Raw genomic sequence first — 20,666 nt, 5'->3', positions numbered from 1 at the left:
GGGTGTAAAATGTAGGCGGGAATCGAGAGTTAGCGTGCGTAGTTCTTACTTAAATTGCACCTATTGTTTATACATAAATATTCATTGTTCTCTGTTTTGTTTTGTTTTTTATTTTGTATTGTATTGCTTGGACCCTATGGGTGTATTATGCAATAAAGAAAATTTAATTTTGATATTTTCACTAAACTTAATATAAAAACATAGGTAATCAAAGATTACGAAGCTCACCTCGACGAATGTTATCTTTAAGTAAGGCAAATTTCACACATTTTTTTTTATTTAGTGTACATCCCAAGATATGTCCATGCAAGTTTGGTTTAAGTACGACTTATAGTTACTTGGAAATAGACCTGTTCAAAAAAAGTTTATCCTGTTTACTAAATCAAGAAAATTTTGGTCAGTTTCAACTTCCAAAGTAAGTCTGGAAGTTTTCATCCTTAGAATTGCACCATCTATGCAAGTTTAATCATAACAGGCCATAATGTTACATAGCTACTCCAAAAAAATTATCCTGGTCACTCATCTGGAAAATGTAGGTCAGATTCAGGATCCAAAGCAAGTCTGGAAGTGACCATCCCTTGCTACATCATCCATGCTAATTTGGTTAAAATATGGCTAAAATTCACTCATGTGAAAAATCTAGGTCGAATCCAGCATCCGAAGCAAGTGTAGTAGTGTCCATCCCTAGATGCATCATCCATGCAAGTTTGTTCAAGGTAGAGCTTATAGTTACTTGGGAATGGACCTGCTCCAAAAACTTTAACCTGGTCACTCATCTGGAAAATCTAGGTCAGATCCAGCATCCGAAGCAAGTGTGGTAGTGCCCATCCCTAGATCCATCATCCATGCAAGTTTGGTCCAGGTAGGGCTTATAGTTACTTGGGAATGGACCTGCTCCAAAAACTTTAACCTGGTCACTCATCTGGAAAATCTAGGTCAGATCCAGCATCCGAAGCAAGTATGGTAGTGCCCATCCCTAGATCCATCATCCATGCAAGTTTGGTCCAGGTAGGGCTAATAATTACTTGGGAATGGACATGCTCCAAAAACTTTAACCCTAGTCACTCAACTGGAAAATCTAGGTCGGATCCAGCATCCGAAGCAAGTGTGGTAGTGTCCATCCCTAGATGCATCATCCATGCAAGTTTGGTCCAGGTAGGGCTAATAGTTACTTGGGTATGGACCTGCTCCAAAAACTTTAACCTGGTCACTCATCTGGAAAATCTAGGTCAGATCCAGCATCCAAACCAAGTCTGGTAGTGTCCATCCCTAGATCCATCCATGCAAGTTTGGTTCAGGTAGGGCTTATAGTTACTTGGGAATGGACCTGCTCCAAAAACTTTAACCTGGTCACTCAACTGGAAAATCTAGGTCAGATCCAGCATCCGAAGCAAGTGTGGTAGTGTCCATCCTAGATGCATCATCCATGCAAGTTTGGTCAAGGTAGGGCTTATAGTTACTTGGGAATGGACTTGCTCCTAAAACTTTAACCGGGACCCGACGCTAACGCCAATACCGACGCCGGGGGTATAGCATAAGCTCATTTTGACTTCGTCGAGGTGAGCTAAAAAGAGGCACATGAGCCTGAGTCTACATGGCCCAGCCGTAAGTCATCAACAGATTTTTTTCCCTATATATTCCTATGTAAAACTTTGATTGCCTAGCTATTGTGGACTCACGCTACCTCCCCCCCCCCCCGGAGGGGTTATGATTTAAACAAATTGCCTGAGGATGCTTCCATATCTATGTGATTAACCATGCCTTTGTCGTTCTTGAGGAGATGAAGGTCAGGGGAGCTAAAACACAAACAAATCCACGATTTTTCCTTTTTTAATTATCTTTTTTAAATGTTTTCCCTTTTATACAACAATCATGTGAAATTTACAATCAATATCAAAAGTAAAAAAAAAAAATCAGCTAATGGTCAAACATGGCACATGAGCAATATTTTCAATAGATAATGGTAAAACATGGCACAAATATTACTTTTTTAATCAATATTTTAGATTATCCTAACGCGGTGGTTTGTTTCTACAGATCTTCTCTGCCTGTCACGTTAATATTCTCCGGGTCTAAGACCGCCTTGTAGGTATGCAGGACGTCTTTCCTGTTATTAGGTCCCACCTCCAGTCCGAGCTCCGCCAGTCTCTGGAGGGCCCAGGTCAGATCTTTATTGTGTTGAACAGCTGCAGCCAGAACGGCCACGTAACCTGTCAACGCACCATGATCATTTTAAATCATAATTATAAACTTATGCAGGACCATTCATTTTACAGATTGGATATTATACAACATGTTGACTATTTTAACTCTAAATCATAATTATAAATACAATCGAGTAGGAATATTCCATTTACAGATTGGATATTATAAAACATGTACCCAACATAAATTTTGAAATCCCCCCCCCCTTTTTCCGTTCCAAGCTAAGATTACAATGGAAAGGGTGAAGGGGGGGGGGGGTTAGTAATGTGGAAGAATGTCAGCAAAGATCGCATAAATTATCGAGGTGCGGTTCTTTTGGAAAGAAAAGGGCAAATATCAAAAAATGTTTTAACTTTCTGGCATGTTAATTGAATCTACTACTAACTTGTAGTATTTGGACAACTTATCCACGTGTCATTCTATGGGGGGATAATAAATCAAAGTTTGTTATACCTGCTCTAAGAGCCTTACAGCAATGTACCAGGACCGGTCCTTTCTTCCCTGCCTCTAACAGTTGGTCTTTGTACATCTCAAACCATTTGGTCGTAAATGGAATGTTAGTATCTGTACAAAGGTTGAAAAAAAATCAAATTAGTATAAATACTAAAACCGTTAAACCTAGTTCTGTTTAACTGGTTTTGTTTGTTGTTGCTACTTTTATAGTTTGGAATTATGTGAGTTTTTTGTGAGATTTGGCCTCATAAAAAATATGACCACCTAATCTTTATGATTTATTAGGTATGGGTATTTAAAAAATAAAAACGTTTATTTTTTTGTGATGAGAAAAATATATATAATGTCAAGGTGCCTGCTAAGATACCATCTTCTCATTACGAACCTCACACATGTATAGGGTCATAACAAGGCCTTGACATTGACTGTGTCTCATATTGTTTCGTACAATAATATTTGGGATGCTACCGCAGAAGTTATCGGACATTGTACTTCCCGATGATAATCGAATGTGCGCGAATCAGAGCCGTGTTAATATTTTGATTCACTAACGAAAATATCGCATTGATTTGAACATATTTAATTATGTATCAAAATAATTGGATTAGACTGAAGATATTACCCATGTAAGCCTCTTCATAATCATGTTACCCCCCTCCCCCCCCCCCCCCCAAAAAAAAAGGAAAAAGAATCGAACCCACCTTCTATCAAAATTTGGGCCCAATAAAATAAAGGCACATCACTGTAAAATTTCATCACGAAAAGGTTTCAATTTTTTGGTGAAAACACGAGTATTTATTTTTTTATCTTTAATCTGCACTCAATAAAGAAAAACATAAAATATCGATTGCAAAAGGTAGAACTTATGTATGGGGGCATTGGGGGCCCTGTGTACACTAAACACAATGAAGCTGAGGGAGCAGAATCCCACTTAAAGGGTTCAGGACACAGATTGCATATTTGTTTTATTTATTATTTTAAATTTCTATTATTATTCAAGAAATAATTTCAGTGTAATGAATTGAAGTTAATAAATATTCTTAGAATTCAATGACAATTAACGACGTTCTACATAACATCACGCCAAACATATGTGTTAACTGCATGTTTGTAAACAGGGCACGAGCTCTGTTATTGTTAATGTTTACGTTTTACCGGGTGTGTTCAAACTGTATACTTAGTACTCTGCACATATCACTGAGCACGGACTGTCAATACTGTTGAGTTTGTTTTGCTTTCTCACATTTCTGGGTTATGATTTTAATATTTTTCACTAATACACGACAAAATTTCTATTTTTCTTTAAGTATTAAGGATAAAGTTTACTTCGTGAAAGTGTAAGGATATGTGTCAATCAAACACGTCTCGAAATTCATAGTTTTAATAATTTCTAAATGAAAGTTTCTAAACATGCCTTCATTATATTTCGGTGTTCTAGCAACATATACGTTATGATACTATACTGAAAATTCTAGAAAATATTAGCTTCAAGTCTGTGTCCAAGCCCCTTTAAGGTCTACTCATACATTGTACTTTATATTAATTTTTTCGTCAATCATTTTTACTACCCAGTCTGTCCTCAACAATAACTGTAAGGGAACGTGGAAATGTTTAAGCATAAAAAGTCTATAAATGTTAGTTGGTTAACAACATTTTTTTATTCCTTTTACTTTCCTAGAAAAAAAAAACAATAAATGACAAGGTCCTCTTTAAAATAATTGTTTGTTTGCCCTCTCCCAACTCAGGGAAAAAAGAAATGGCTCGGTAGCCTAGGTAGGTGGGGCATTTTTCTCCCTAGAAAATGTCAACATACGTGATGATGGGATGAGAAAATTCAGGAATAAAAAGAAAAAAATTATCGTTTCGTGGAGGCTAGAAAAGGCTTTCAGTCGGGCCATTTTTAGCCAGTCGGTTTGGAGAGACTAATAATAATAAGCGCCCCTAGTGGTATCATTAAATGAAAGTATTCAGTCCAAACAAAAGTGTTTGATAAATACAATCTCTTCTCCCTCTTTCTTTCTCTAACTACAATTCCAGCCTCGCTACCTTTTGTACTAGGGCTATATCTAATTATTTATCGCATAAGATATGGCAGAAGTTTCTAGAAACTAAGACCAATATCAACCGCATTTTAATGTATTCAGACTGACAGTGTCATTAGCAATACTTTGATATCATTAATGAAATACTTATTATTCAAAAACCCAAATATGTGTGTTTTTAAATAATAAATAAACTTTCTTCAAAGAACATATGGTTTTGAGAAAACATTATCATTTGATTGTAGAATAATTTTTAAAGATTTTATGCCAAAACGAGAGGGCATATTAAGCTGATGAATGTTCAGACAATCAGAAAACTTTTTATTAAATGATTAAAATGGAGTTATGGTTACCTAATGGCATGAAGTAGTAAGGAAAGTTGTGTTTTTGGAATGCCTCTTTCTCTAGGTTCTCATTATATCCTGTCTCGTCTCCAAATTCAGCGGGGTTACTGGTGGCAAAGTTGTATGGCGATTCAGGGGAGATGTAGGTGTTGGGTTTGTTCTTGTCTATGACATTTGCTTTCAGTGAGTTGATACTTTGACGCAATTCTAGGTCAGAGTTTTCCACAGGTTTACACGGCACATCCTTAACATTGAGAAGCGTGACTGTCTCTCTTTGTGTACGTAGATTAACTACAGCTTTAAAGCCAGCCTGTTTGATCATGCTGATATGACTTGTCAATATCTGTCCTGCAGTATACCAATTCTTATAGACAGGAGCGGCATGCCAATAGTCGTACCATTCCTCAGGCTCATTCTCCAGCTCTGGGATGTATTCACTTTTAACCTTATCACCTGTAATGGTTGCCAGAGTGTCTTTGACGCAGTCCATGTTGAAATCCATGCCTAATACTTTTGTCATGTCGAAAAATTTCTTGGCATCAACTTTTGGTGTAAAGTTGGATTCAAGTTTTGTTCTGTTGACCAGGTACATAATGACATCAAAAGATATTGTGTACCCCCTGTCACAATGCGCCAATACTGGCCGAGGCAAATTTGATAAGATGCTGCCCACTTTTTGGACCGATTCAAACTGTGCCCAGTCATCATATGGGCCTAGCGCAGTGGTATATTGCAGACCAGCGAGTTCAGCAATTTGTTTAGCTTCTTTAGTGGTAGGTAAATATTCACCCCCGAAATCATACCCTTCGTCATCAGCATATGGAAACAATGACAGGATACTTTTAAATCCGGCCTCTGCAGCGTACTTTATTTCTCTTTCTGAGAGTCTACCTGCCACATATATATCTGACGTTATCTCCTTGGCCCACCATGACTTTTGTCCAGGAGCACTTCTCTTTGAAATAGTGTTCAATTTTAACTCCGAAAGTACGATAGGAAACTGTGTCACCAGAATAGACACTAAAACAGACAAATAATGTCCTCGAAATTTTAACACCATCACTGGCATAAGATTAGAGAATAGAATATTCGATAACGATATATCTTCCTGAGTTTCAGTGTGCGACACACACGGTCACACGTAATCGTTGCAGACAACAACCGGATATTTTTAATGGCAGACGAAATGAAAGAACATTCTCGATCTAACACAATGGAATCCGCATTAGGCTATGTGGAATGGATCTTCAACGATGCACCCTCTTCTTTTTTTATGCCCCCGGATCGAAAGATCTTGGGGGTACATGTATATTGTTTTTGTCCTGTCTGTCTGTTTGTCTGTTTATCTGTTTGTCCGTTTGTCTGTCTGTCTGTTGTCAACTTTAACCTTGCCCATAACTTTTGATTGGTTGGAGCTATGACTTTCATATTTCACATGTGTATTCCTTGTGACAAGACCTTTCTTTGGGTACCATCATTTTTGACCTTGACCTTGGAGTTTGACCCACTTTTGCAAAATTTTATGAGACTTTAACCTTGGCCATAACTTCTGAACAGTTGGTGCTTGGGGTTTCAAACTTCACATGTGTATTCTTTGTGACAAGGCCTTCCTCTGGATACCAACAACTTTGACCTTTTGACCTTGACCTTGGAGTTTGACTTACTTTTGAAAAACTTTAACCTTGGCCATAACTTTTGAACAGTTGGTGGTTAGGGTTTCAAACTTCACATGTGTATTCCTTGTGACAAGACCTTCCTCTGGATATCAACCACTTTGACCCTTTGACCTTGACCTGGGAGTTTGACCTACTTTTGAAAAACTTTAACCTTGGCCATAACTTTTGAATGGTTGGTGCTAGGGCTTTCATACTTCACATATGTAATCCTTGTGACAAGATCTTCCTTTCGATACCAACCACTTTGACCTTGATTTTGACGTTTGACTTTTATTTAAAAAACTTTAACCTTCGCCATAACTTTTGAACAGTTGTATCTAGGTCTTTCAAATTTCACAGGTGTATTCCTCGAGACAAGACCTTTCTTTGGGTATCAACATTTTTTATCTTTTGGCCTGGATTTTGACTTGCATTTGAAGAAACTTTAACCTTCGCCATAAGCTGCCATACGGGGGCATCAGTGTTTCACAAACACATCTTGTTTTTTAATGTTATTCTTTTTTATACCTCTGGATCGAAAGATCCCGGGGGTATATTGTTTTTGTCCTGTCTGTCTACTCGTCTGTTTGTCTGTCTGTCTGTTGTCAACTTTACCCTTGCCCATAACTTTTGATTTGTTGGTGCTATGACTTTCATATTTCACATGTGTATTCCTTGTGACAAGACCTTTCTTTGGGTACCATCATATTTGACCTTGACCTCGGAGATTGAACCACTTTTGCAAAATTTTATGAGACATTAACCTTGGCCATAACTTCTGAACATTTGGTGCTTGGGGTTTCAAACTTCACATGTGTATTCTTTGTGACAAGGTCTTCCTTTGGATACCAACAACTGTGACCTTTTGACCTTGACCTTTTGGAGTTTAACTTACCTTTGAAGAACTTTAACCTTGGCCATAACTTTTGTACATTTGGTGCTTGGGGTTTCAAACTTCACATGTGTAATTCTTGTGACAAGACCTTCCTTTGGATACCAACCACTTTGACCTTTTCACCTTGACCTAGGAGTATGACCTACTTGAAAAATTTTATGAGTGGCCATAACTTTTGAATGGTTGATGCTAGGGCTTTCATACTTCACATGTGTAATCCTTGTGACATGACCTTCCTGTGGATACCAACCACTTTGACCCTTTTTCCTTGACACAGGAGTTTGGCCTACTTTTGAAAATTTTAACCTTGGCCATAACTTTTGAATGGTTGGTGCTAGAGCTTTCATACTTCACATATGTAATCATTGTGACAAGACCTTCCTTTGGATACCAACCACTTTGACCCTTTGACCTTGACATAGGAGTTTGACCTACTTTCTAAAAACTTTAACCTTGGCCATAACTTTTGAATGGTTGGGGCTAGGGCTTCCATACTTCACATATTTAATCCTTGTAACAAGACCTTCCTTTGGATACCAACAACTTTGATCTTGACCTTGACGTTTTACTTACTTTTAAAAAACTTTAACCTTCGCCATAACTTTTGAACAGTTGCAGCTAGGGCTTTCAAATTTTACAGGTATATTCCTCGAGACAAGGACTTTGTTAGGGTACCATCATTTTTTATTTTTTGGCCTGGATTTTGACTTGCATTTGAGAAACTTTAACCTCTGCCATAAGCTGCAATACGGGGCCATCAGTGTTTCACAAACACATTTTGTTTAAATATTTTTTTTAAATAAAAATTCTAATATCACTAATAATTTCGTCTTACTATTCTAAAAATATATGTATATCTATATTATTAGATATCAATGTAATTTGGTCACTGACATAACCCCTCTCCCTTTCTGACCACAGGCACCTGAAGACACCCCCTCCCATTAATTAACAATTGTAAGAGCATATTATTTCTCATAAATTTGAGACTTCCCCGTCAATCACATTCATATTTTGTTCTATGCAAGCAGATTGTTCTTTTTCATCATGTTAAGAGATTATATTTAATTAAATGAAATGAAAATATTAAATTAATATGTATTTTTTAGTATACCGTATATATGGCTAATCTCTAAAAGTGAGAAAAGTTCAGTCTGCTTGCATGCATAGAAGGAAACTTGACTGATCGACGGGGAAATCTAATATTTGTGAGAATTTATAAGATCTTTCTATTTTTTTCCATTAAAAAAGGGGGGGGGGACTTCAGGTGTCTGTGTATCTGAGCGCCAAGAACTGATGGGCACAAAACTTCATGACCCCTTGGCTTAGAGACTTAATTTATGGAGAGTGGTTTTCATAATGATTAAATGTATACCTAGAGAATGTGAACTTTAACAACTTCGGTAGTGGCCATTATTGATTTCTACACAGATGAACAGAGAAATAAATATACTTTTTATTTTTACTGGGACTTTCTTCAGATGTCAAAGCATTCAATTTCCCTGATATTTTAGGGTCTTTTACATGTGGAAATTATTTTAATTTTATTTAGAAATTCTTTTTTAATACAATAGCGATTTTCGATATTAAAGAGCAGTTCCTGATGCCAATGTCCTGTCAGTTATTTTTTCTTACATTCCATACATGTTCGTATTTTTTTCAAGATTCCTATCGTTTTTTCCCCTTCTTTTTATAAACGGTAGGATCCACCCCCAAGCCTTGTAAGTTTCCCCATAATCACGTCCTGCATTCTTGTATATTAATCTAAAAACTCATTCAACGAATATAAAACTTTTAAAAGAGATTTATCAGAAAAATAACGTTCTTATTATACATCACTCCTGTTTCCTAAAATTATTTTTCTCTCCATGGCTTTTTACCGGTCAAAATACAACTTGATTAAAGTACGTAAAATATCCTAAGCAGATACCAAAAATGTACAAATTGAATAGGGGAAATGTAAAAAGGATGTAACAAGCTGGACATACCCGCTGTATAAATAAAGTCATCTACGTAGCATTATCTATATTTAGAAATAACTCTTCATGCGTCGTCGTATTTAAATGTCCTTCTCGATTTAGGGAATAATCGCGAGTTTCTGCAACACCCTCTTTGGCACAAAATTTAAAGATATACACGCTATATAAACGCGATTTTTTTTATGTGAAACAAAATGATTAAATGATCTGAAAAACATGATGTATAATAAAAAAAAAAATTACTTTCCACAAAGTTTTACTAAATAAGTCGTTGTAATTACAAAACAATTAAGCAAGATCTGCATTTAAGAATTCATCTTTTTCATGAATACTAGACTTTGACCCGTGCGTGCACGGGTTGACATTGTTATGAATGCATCCATGTGCATATCGGAGATTTACAAAATAAATACAACGAACCATTCATATTGTAACTTACTTTTGAGATAACCAATGAATGTGAATATAATTCTGAGGGGGTTTTTGTTTTTGTTTTGTTTTGTTTTTTGTTTGTTTGGTTTTTGTTTTGTTGTTGTTGTTGTTTTTTGGTTTTTTTTTTGTTTTGTTTTGTTTTTGTTTTTTTGCAAAATTGTTGCGTAACGGCGTAGCGCAAAATGGCTTTGACCACCAGTTAGCTATAAATCAAGTCCTGAGTTAGAATCACGCCGGAGCTTACATAAATTTCACCTTTCCAAACAAATTTAATGAAAGAAATTATGGATATTTATTGAAAATATGACAACAACAAAGAGTTCAGCACTGCTGATACATATCAAGCAAAGTAATGAAAATGAAGAAATGTGCTAAGCTGGTATTTTTACACAATCAGTTATTAAACTAAAGGTGTATAAAAATTTTGTAACAATCTTAACACTGCAGGTCTCAACTTGTTCAAAATACGACCTCAACAATAAAAGAGTTAAGCACTGCTTATACATAATTATACTTTATATATACATAGGTAATAGACATGTATATAACTGTTAAAGCAGAAATGAAAATGGACAAATGTGCTACACTGGTATTTTTACACAATTTAGCAGATGTGAAGCAGAACAGATTATCTTGCAAATACCCCCCCCCCCCCCAAAAAAAAAAAACATACTGGTTGTACAAGAGATCATAATAAAAATTAAGAATATCAAATGTACTTTATATATGATATAAGAAAATGCTCTCATAATTGTCTGTTTTGATAAAAATTAATGTGATATCCTTGAATTAGTACAGTATAAAATATATGGGAAACATAAATTATCATTATTATTAGATAAACCAAGCTAAGTAGGAAAGAAGGAACTTGAAATTACTTCTTGCTGCAATAATGAAGCCTTTTCCTGGGGGGTGGGGGGGGGGACAACTCTTTTTGGATCATACAATATCATATCCATTTTTTAAATGAAATCATACAATGTAATCAGAAACATTTTAAAATAAATGTTTCTGATGTAATTATTCAGAACATAATTTTTTCCAAAATATTTAGTAAAGTCTGAGTTTACTGACCTTGACCGATTTTATTTTGGGACAGCCAATGAGAATTTGGGTGCGGGATCTTGAACTGAATATGGGAATTTTTCTTACTTCATACGTAAATAATGCAGCAAAAATAAAATACATACCTCATAAACATTTATATATCTGTTTAGTGATAACAAAAGGTAATCTACTGCAGTATTAAACGTTTTCAATCAAAAGTCATTACATCACTTGAGAACTGTCATGGCTGCTGAAGAAGACTTGTTTTTACGCTGGTGTATTTTTTCTTGTGGCGATTTAATAAAGTATGGCACGCCGATTGCTTCAAAATTATTTTCTGCACAACGATCACGATTTTATACACGAGCTTGATGAAAAATATACACGAGTAAAATAAAAATGCACGTATCGGTAAAAATTGCAATAGTTTGAAAGATTTTAACACAAACATAACGAAAAATACACGAATCCGAAATTTTTTACACGATTAAGGGGTATAAAATGCACAAACGTAAAATCAAAAACTGCACGAGTAGAGGAAACTAAAAATTACACAAACAATTTTACTGCGCATACAGCTGCGCATATCATTATTATGCACATAGAATATTCATTGTGTTCTTGGTTTTCTGTACTCTTTATCTCTTCATGAATGCTGGGTGTAATCGAGAGAAAATGGCTTTGACGATGATATGCATGTTTGTTTGCTTCTTTATTTCTTTGCTAAAACTCGATCCGATTTCTAGCTAATGCCAGTCGAACGAATGAAATGTTTTCTTGTGAACTGTGTGAAAAAATTTAAAAGTTGTTCGGAGATATTATATTTTTCTTATATTGACCGAGATCCTAGCCAAAATATGGAGGTATTATATGATGCCGAACATAAATTGTGACAAGAAAGGAATTGCATGTTTGTGTTATAATGCGGGGAAAAAAAGTACCATTGCATATGATGCACTCGACTCCGAACTAAAAGTAATACGCTCTATGGTCTTTTAAAATTCTCTAACTTATAGATACAACTTTAACGGAAAGTACTTGTATAAAATAAAATTAATACATGCGTAATAAAACAACTAATAACGTGGATTCTTCATGAAAATGATGGCAGAATCATTGCTGATTATAATTATTAAATTGTAGAATTTATTTTGGTACTTCTCATTTGTACTAATTATGAATTCATTTGGGCAGATTTTTTTCATTAAGGAATAGGAAATTATTCAGTTGGCTGGATATATTTTTTATTTTCAAAAAGATTAAAAAATGGGAATTACCTGACCTTAGATATACACAGTATGTTTTTAAAGTCAAACATAAAAAATATTTTATTTCTAATTATACATGTATCTTTACTTATAAAATATGAGAATATCAATTTTGGTTGGACATCTGTAGCCTACACTATTATGAATTCCTTCCATGATATCGCATATTTTCTGTCATAAACTACTCAATAAAAAACAAGACATTCCTAAGGGTAAAGGCCAGTTTACACGGTAAAGCAAGCTGTATAAACCTTGTCGTATACAGCAAAATGCTACCGTGTGTACGGCGCTATTACACGGAATTTAAACCTCTCCGGAGTCATATATTCCGCGCGTTCGAATAGAGCGTGTCTCTATTCTGTACAGCAAGTCGTATGAGACTCTCTCTCTCTCTCTCTCTCTGGCCAATCAGTGGTCTGGGATTTGGGTGATCTATTAATGCTTCACTAATCAATTCAATTTTATAAAAGAATACTTCAACATTTTTATACGTGTATATGTACCTGAGTTATGGCTTGTTCAAATTTTAAATGTTTTTTTTTTTTTTTTTTGGTTACATTTTCGCTGAAAAATATGAAACAAATCTTATAAAATAATTAAGAGCGAATATCAATCTTTCAATGCTAAAACCTTAGTTTAAAATGGATGTTTTGAAGATCCATCAAATAAAAAATTGGTGCATATGTAGCATTCCTCCTTAAATGTTTTTCAAATAGACGGTTAATTTTATATTACCAGTGGCCATAAAAAAAATTTTAAAAAAAAAAAGAAAAACGCAGTGTAAGAGCAAACGTTCTGCTGGTAAAATTGAATCTCTCATTAATGTGTCCCGCTTTTTTATAAATGGGGACACTATACGTCCAGAAGATACAAGATGCAGGATTTTATTTATCCAATTTGGGCCCCCGGGGGAGCAAAAAAGATTTACAAACATGAAACAAAAGAAGGAGGAAGATCCAAATGATAGAACAAACCTGATCTTAAATATAATGAGCAGTGCTTAATTGTATAATCATTGATAGATATACTGAAGATACATATTGTATATGTTATAATAATAGTCAAGAAACTGGAAAGATACATATATGCATATCAAAGAACAGAAGAGATGATATATTGCCATACATGTACATGTATATACATCCCCAAATATATTTAATTTTTTTTTTCAGTTAAGGTAGATTATCAAGGAATCTAGCAAGTGATCTTAGAAGATCATCAAAATCTGCCATATATCTATTCGCAAAAAATTTCTAGAAAATCTTAAAATAGGGGTTAGTTCTTTAACATGAGCATGATATGCACCATAGTGATCCCTCCTCCCGATCCATTGTCTGACCCATGGCCTACCTCTAGATCTTCTTTGCAGGTACAGCAGTGATTGCAAATGGAATTATCAAAATGCACATTAAAATAACTTTCTTCCTCTTCCTTGTACTTCTTCAAAGGGGCGTTTCGTTTGTTTAATATAAATAGCAATAGAATGGATTGTAAACCTGTTTTACCATGTATACATGTAAGGAATATATTACAAAAGTTGTATACGACATGTATTACAGTGTAAACCGGCCTTAAGCGTTACCCTCATTCGTAATGGCGATTACTTGATAAATGTTTTCACTTTTAATAAATAGGACCAGATAAAGGGAAAATATATATACTCTATGTGCTTTAGTACATGCGGTTTTCTGTTTTGTTACTTAAAATTTGTCCAAATGAAATAACAAAACTCTACTCAAATGATCCTGGCACCGGTAAAACATATCAACAGTGGCGGATCTGGTTCGTGGATCTATGTATTTATTAAGGACCATAATGACACATCAGAAATTTTAAAACATAGTGAATTACTAAATACATCTACGTACAATGTTACAAATAAGAAAATGGGAATGGATATTATAATAAATAGAAAGAACAAAGAATGTGCTGTATCGCTCTTAAATAATGCAAATAAATCATGTTCTATATGGAGCTCGAGGTTTGACAAATATTTTCCAAGACAACAATTTCTCTTTACATTTCGAATTCGTATGCATAAAATTTTAATTATTTTCCGAACACTAAGTTTTTGTAATAGGGTAACACTTTTTTACCCAAATCTATAGTCATTATAAAAAGAACATGACTGTATAATTATAAAATGAAAATAATCTTCAATAACATTCAAGGAACATATTTGATACAAGATTCACTTTTTAAAAGACTATTCATGTGCATATCTAACGTTTTTGAAAAATCAGATTATGAGTTAAAAAGCCTAATCTATGCAATTTGTATTTTGTACGTATACATGTACAAATAATTAAAAAGTTTGCTTTATAGCAATATTGTACATGTGTATCAATGGCATCAACCAGGTCTTGTTTTACTTCGAGCATGACTACGAATAAATATAAGAAAACATATGATGAATATAAACCTCAAGAAATCTTTGTTTTATTACCGTGTGTTTATTATTGTCAAAATCTGCATTGAAAATAAATGTGCATGTGTAGCCAAGTCCCAGCTAATTAAGTTCATCTTGTTTGTCTTCTTGAATTTGGTCTTACAATATCGTTACAGTTCAGTTGAATTGCAATCCTGATTTCGATATACTATATTATGTACCCTTAAATTCTTAGAAAATATTTCAGGCACGTAGCATCAGGAGGGGTCTGCCCCCCCCCCCCCACTTTTTTTCCAAACATAACCTACTTCTATTGTAAATTTCCACTGAAAAGCTGGTTGCCCCCTCCCTTTGTTGTAGGATAGTTTAAATCAAAGTAATTTGGTATTATAATGTGTTTCGAAAATACTTGTTTTGTTTTTTCAGGTAGGTTGTCCAAAAAAAAAAAAAAATCTGACTCTCCCCCCCCTCCCCCGCTTTCAAAAACGATACTACTTGCCTGTATTTTATAATTTTAAATTTTCTTAACTCCTTTATATGCATTTTAACTATTCAAAATAGACTACCGCCGATACATTAAAAACAACATAAATTAAACTTTAATTTACATAAGAAAAACGACTGTATATTTTTTCTACATTTTCATGGAGTTTTTATGAAATCACCACACGTTGCTCAAAAGTTAAGACTACATGTACTACATGTACTTTGTTACATACATATACCAAAAAGTGAGATATGCGTTTCAATATTAAAATTTAAGTTGCACAATTAATATTTGCTCGATTTTCTTTACTGTTGACTTCCAAAAAGTTTTCGGTCAAATTCCACAACCCAGATGATCGCAACATTGCTTCAAAAAAAATTTATGAATTGCTAGTAATATAATCTTTAATCAAAAGGTATTATTGGTGTGTCAAATAGCTATAAATCGATTAGCGTACATGTGTCTTTCGTTCCACAACCAGCAGGGAAGGATCTCTGTATGAAAAGGTCAAGCATGCACATCCTTGATTATTACCAAAAGTGCACACAGTAGGTGGAGGAGGAGAAGAGTTTGATTTGTTGTTAACTCTCCTGTATTATATCACATGTTTTATTTATTTTTATTTAGGCCTATATGTCATTGTTTTAATCTTTCAAAAGAAATTGCTAAAAATAGAGGAATGACATACTTTAAAAAATCCAATAATTAAACACACAACTGGTAATATGCATCTCCTTTTTTTACGTTACCTATACAAGTATTCTGTGAAGAATGTTTTTTATTCGGGGTTGTTCATATACTACAAGTTTAAGATTGTGTGCCTGTCAATTTATCTACGTGTATAATATACGTTGTACATATTATTCTTGAGAGTCTAGTGGAATTTTAAAAGAATCTTTTTTAAAAAGATTACCAACATGTTACTCCTCCTTTTGTAAAAATTTTATAGTATGTTTCAAGCATCCAAACCACATTGAACTGTTCTCTAATGAATATTAATGAAATGTGCGCAATGGGGATGCGTAGCATATTATGTCGATGTTGTATTCTCACTCGTGCAGTTTTCGTTTTTACGTTTGTGTAATTTCCTCACTATATCGTGTAAATATTTTGTTGATTGTGCAGTTTTTCTATAGTTTGTGTAAATTTCAATAGCTTCGTGTATATTTTCCTCACTTTGTGTAAGTTTTTACTTACTCGTGTAATTTTTGTTTTAGGTCCTGCAGAAAATAATTTTGAAGCAATCGGCGTGCCATAATAAAGCGTTAGTTTGTTTGCTACGATTAAATATAATTCATTTCATCAATGAATAAATATTTTTTACGATCTTAATTTTGTCCCACCTCATAGTTTTGAGATTTACTATGCATGGATTATATTTTACAAACGATCGATAAGAATAGCTTCATTGATAGAATGAAGAATGAAGACTGTACGGACCGCAAGGGCTGACTTCAGACTACCTATCAAGCGTAGTTACCATGACAACCTTTACATATTTAGAAGAACAGGCTGTCCCTTCTATATAACGTACTGAAGATCAATAACAATAATTTACATATTTCACCCACTTTTTTGAAAGTTAAAGAAATTTTTAGAGGTGAATTTAAATATAAACAATAAAATGCTTTCTTTGATGGTTCACGTGGGAAATGCACGGCGCAAGCATTGCAGGGGGTGTTCACCGTATTGTTGACAGACCAGGGTCAGAGGTCATTACATGTATTTACATAACAAAGCTATAAACCTACAATAATGCTATTGATTTCACTACACTTCTAAGAAATATAATGTGAATTTTTTGCGTGGAATCAAATATTTCTTTGCCCTTAGTTTATGTTTCATATTTACCGCGTTATAAATTTCAGCAGTGAAGGTACATGTAATAGTAAACATGGCGAACAAATTCAAGTTGCAATCATTTAGACACATTTTAAATTGAAAATATCGGTTACATTGACGTTATTTAATTACTTCGATTTATTTCAAAGTTAAGAAATGAAAATAATGTTATTGTAATTTTATGCGGAAAAAGAATGCCTACTTCACTAAGATGTGATTCAAGCTGGAGTTGTAACACCCCCCCCCCCCCCTTCCCCTCAAAAGAGCATAAAAGAAAGGAAGGATAAAATAAAATCGGGTAGTTATAATAATATTGCTCCTACGATCATGAGCTTTTTGCCCCCGTTGAGATGGCCAGAGACATAAATAACATATAATAAATGTGTCTCCGAGATGGCGAATGATTACCCACTTGGCCACAATATCACATTTGTATGGATAAACTCAGAAAGATAATACAAATACGTGTAAATTTTCATTGGAAATTTGCTATATATTTTGTTCATATATATTTATGATTTCTTATTTCTTATTAGAGAAATTATAAAATAACAAATATATATCTACTTAGTACTTCTTTTGTCTTCTCTGATTTGAACACCGTGATTTAGCGTGAATGTAATGCGAGTGCGCAAGATTGTAAAATCCAAAAAAATCCAGATGATTTCCGGATTTTTTTGTGGAATTTTCGTTGATTATTAATTAGCGAAGGCTAATTGAGAAAAAATAAAAACAAATTGGTAATCTTCAAGTACCAATTATGTTTAAAATATATAAAACAAAATACAGTACTCTTCCGATTTATCGGTATTAAAGGCCAAAAATTCGAGTCTATTATTTTAATATAGTAGTATAGATTGATGAAGGAAGTGTGTAAACAGTATACAGACACGCATGTCCGCGGGAAATCATAGACAATGAGGTACGTTGTATTTTGATTACGATTTTGAATAAAAGTTAATATCTGTCATAACAGAGTAGATGGTTAATACTGGTTGTTTTCAAAGATAAGTATCTTTAAGCATTAAACGTAACTATGTCATCCATGTCAAAAATTATTTTGTATACCAAACGGCCTACCTCGTTTTCTTGACGCCATTTTTGTTTATCAATCTAAAAGTAGCGACAGTATCACATGATGCATGAATTTAGATAGAGGCATTACTTTCCTATTAGGATAATAAATAATTATAATTTGAGATCTTTATAATGCGTTCATTTCCAATTGTGTAATTTACGATAATTTCGTAACTTTATTTGTAAACAAAATAAATAAATTTCCAACTTTATTTTTAACTGACGCAAGTTATAGCGTGTATAGCTTTAAATGTTAAAAGGATTTTAAACTGTAATACAATAAAATAATTCTATGTTTTTTTGTCCTTATTTCTTTCCAAATATAGAGAATTTACACTTTAATACCTTCACTTGATTAAACATTAGGTATTGTTATGGACTTTATAAACAGTGACTAATAATAATTTTGATGTTTATTTTTGTACTTTAATGTTTATCGTTCTTTGTATATATGTCGCTTTATGTTGATTTTAATCACGTGATCTTTATCATATGTATATAAATCATGATTTGTATTGTTTTAGTCAGTCTGTTGGCTCGCTTGGTTCTGAATAAGAACATAGTTCCTGAATAAGGAAATTAGTGCCAAGAAAGTCCTGAATAAGGCAACGTTCCTGAATAAGGAAAGAAAACAACTATCAACCTGAATAAGGTTACTAAGTGCAGTGCATGTGCCATATTTTGATGAATGATAGACTTCCAATAAATTATATAAAAACTACTACATCTTTTATTTCCAAGAATTAAGAGAGCAAAACGAACCCCGTAACAGTATGCATGCGAGGTGGAGCTAACATTGTAAGAATGGGTCAAAAATTAGACTAGATAAATAACAATGATATGTTTTAAAATTTGAAAATTATATTGATAAGAAATTATATTGATAAGCTATCTCCGAAACTTAGAAAAATACTTTTATGATTTCGTACTGCAAATCATCATCTACTAGTAGAAACTGAAAGATGGTATGGTGTACCACTTTCGGACAGAATCTGTACACTCTGTAATAATTCTCAAATTGCTAACGAATTCCATTATAACCTAGAATGTAAAGCTTCAGATAATGAAAGAAAAAATACCTAGGCAATTATTATTCTTGCAGGTCAAATGTTGTTAAATTCATGGAACTAATGTCAACTAAAAACGAAAAAAACCCTGATAAAAACTACGTTTATTTTAAAAATTTATGATGCTGTCAGTCCTCCTTGATTTATTTCCTTCTCTCTATTTTCTTTTTAACATTTATACTTATTTTCTGTCATCTTTTTGTATTGTATACGTGTATGTACCTCTAACCAATTTGTATAAAATGTATATATGTTATTAATGTACCCCATATACCAATATTTTGGTTTGGGAGAATAAATTGAACTTGATCTTATCCAACACCTCAAGAGTCCCATGCTCGCAACCGAAAATTAAAGAAAAGCCGCAATCAACACTCGATATGAATTGTATTATTATTTGTACAAGTCTTTTACTATTCTTTAGGTTTACTGAATGCTTATCATGTCATTATGGTTATTGCGATAACTAAAGCAATAGTAAACAAGATGTGTTTGTGAAACACTGATGCCCCCGTATGGCAACTTATGGTCAAAGTTAAACTCTCTCAAATGCAAATCAAATATGTTGGTACCCATAGTAAGGTCTTGTCTCGAGGAATATACTTGTGAAATATGAAAGCCCAGCAGCAACCATTGAATATATACGGAAAAGGTTAAAGTTTTTCAAAAGTAAGTCCAACATGAAGGTCAAGGTCAAAATTAATGGTGCCCAAGGAAAGGCCTTCTCACAAGAAATACATATGTGAAGTATGAAAGCCCTAGCACCAACTGTTCAAAAGTTATGGCCGAGGTTAAAATTTTCCAGAAGTAGGTCAAACTCCAAGTTCAAGGTCAAAGGGTCAAAGTTGTTGGTATCCAAAGAAAGGTCTTCTCACAAGGATTACATATGTGAATTATGAAACACCTAGCACCAACTGTTCAAAAGTTTTGGCCAAGGTTAAAGTTTTCCAAAAGTAGGTCAAACTTCAAGGTCAAAGGGTCAAAGTTGTTGGTATCCAAAGAAAGGTCTTCTCACAAGGAATACACGTGAAATATGAAAGCCCAAGTACCAATTGTTCAAAAGTTATGGCCAAGGTTAAAGTTTTCCAAAAGTATCCAAAGAAAGGTCTTCACACAAGGATTACACATGTGAAGTCTGAAAGCCCAATAATAATAACACCTTTGACCCTTTAACCTTGACCTACGAGTTTGACCTACTTTTGAAAAACTTTAACATTGGCCACATCTTTTGAACGGTTGGTGCTAGGGCTTTCAATCTTCAGATATGTCATTCTTGTGACAAGACCTTCCTTTGGATACCAACAACTTTGACCCTTTGACCTCAACCTTGGAGTTTGACCTACTTTTGGAAAACTTTAACCTTGGCCATAACTTTTGAACAGTTGACGCTAGAGCTTTCATTCTTCACATGTGTTATCCTTGTTACAAGCCCTTTCTTTAGATACCAACAATTATAGCCTATTGACCTTGACCTTTGAGTTTGA

The 20,666-nt window shown here is 34.0% G+C and overlaps 1 protein-coding gene across 1 annotated transcript; it reads right to left on the bottom strand.

Annotated features, from left to right (window-relative positions):
- Positions 1 to 1,814: 1,814 nt before the first annotated feature.
- LOC133194725 (uncharacterized) lies at positions 1,815 to 6,159 on the bottom strand. Its single transcript, XM_061330631.1, has 3 exons — positions 5,054 to 6,159; positions 2,659 to 2,769; positions 1,815 to 2,210 (listed from the first exon to the last, which is right to left on the bottom strand). The coding sequence occupies exons 1-3, from the start codon at positions 6,111 to 6,113 to the stop codon at positions 2,032 to 2,034; spliced, it is 1,350 nt and encodes a 449-aa protein (XP_061186615.1). The 5' UTR covers positions 6,114 to 6,159; the 3' UTR covers positions 1,815 to 2,031.
- Between the last annotated feature and the right edge of the window lie 14,507 nt (positions 6,160 to 20,666).

The sequence above is a fragment of the Saccostrea echinata genome, unplaced genomic scaffold (assembly GCF_033153115.1).
Source record: "Saccostrea echinata isolate AGI-Se365-2 ecotype Australia unplaced genomic scaffold, CSIRO_AGI_Sech_v1 ptg000029l, whole genome shotgun sequence".
Classification (NCBI taxonomy): Eukaryota; Metazoa; Mollusca; class Bivalvia; order Ostreida; family Ostreidae; genus Saccostrea; species Saccostrea echinata.
The sequence above is the reverse complement of the archived record's forward strand: the minus strand, read 5'-3'. Positions and strand labels throughout refer to the sequence as shown.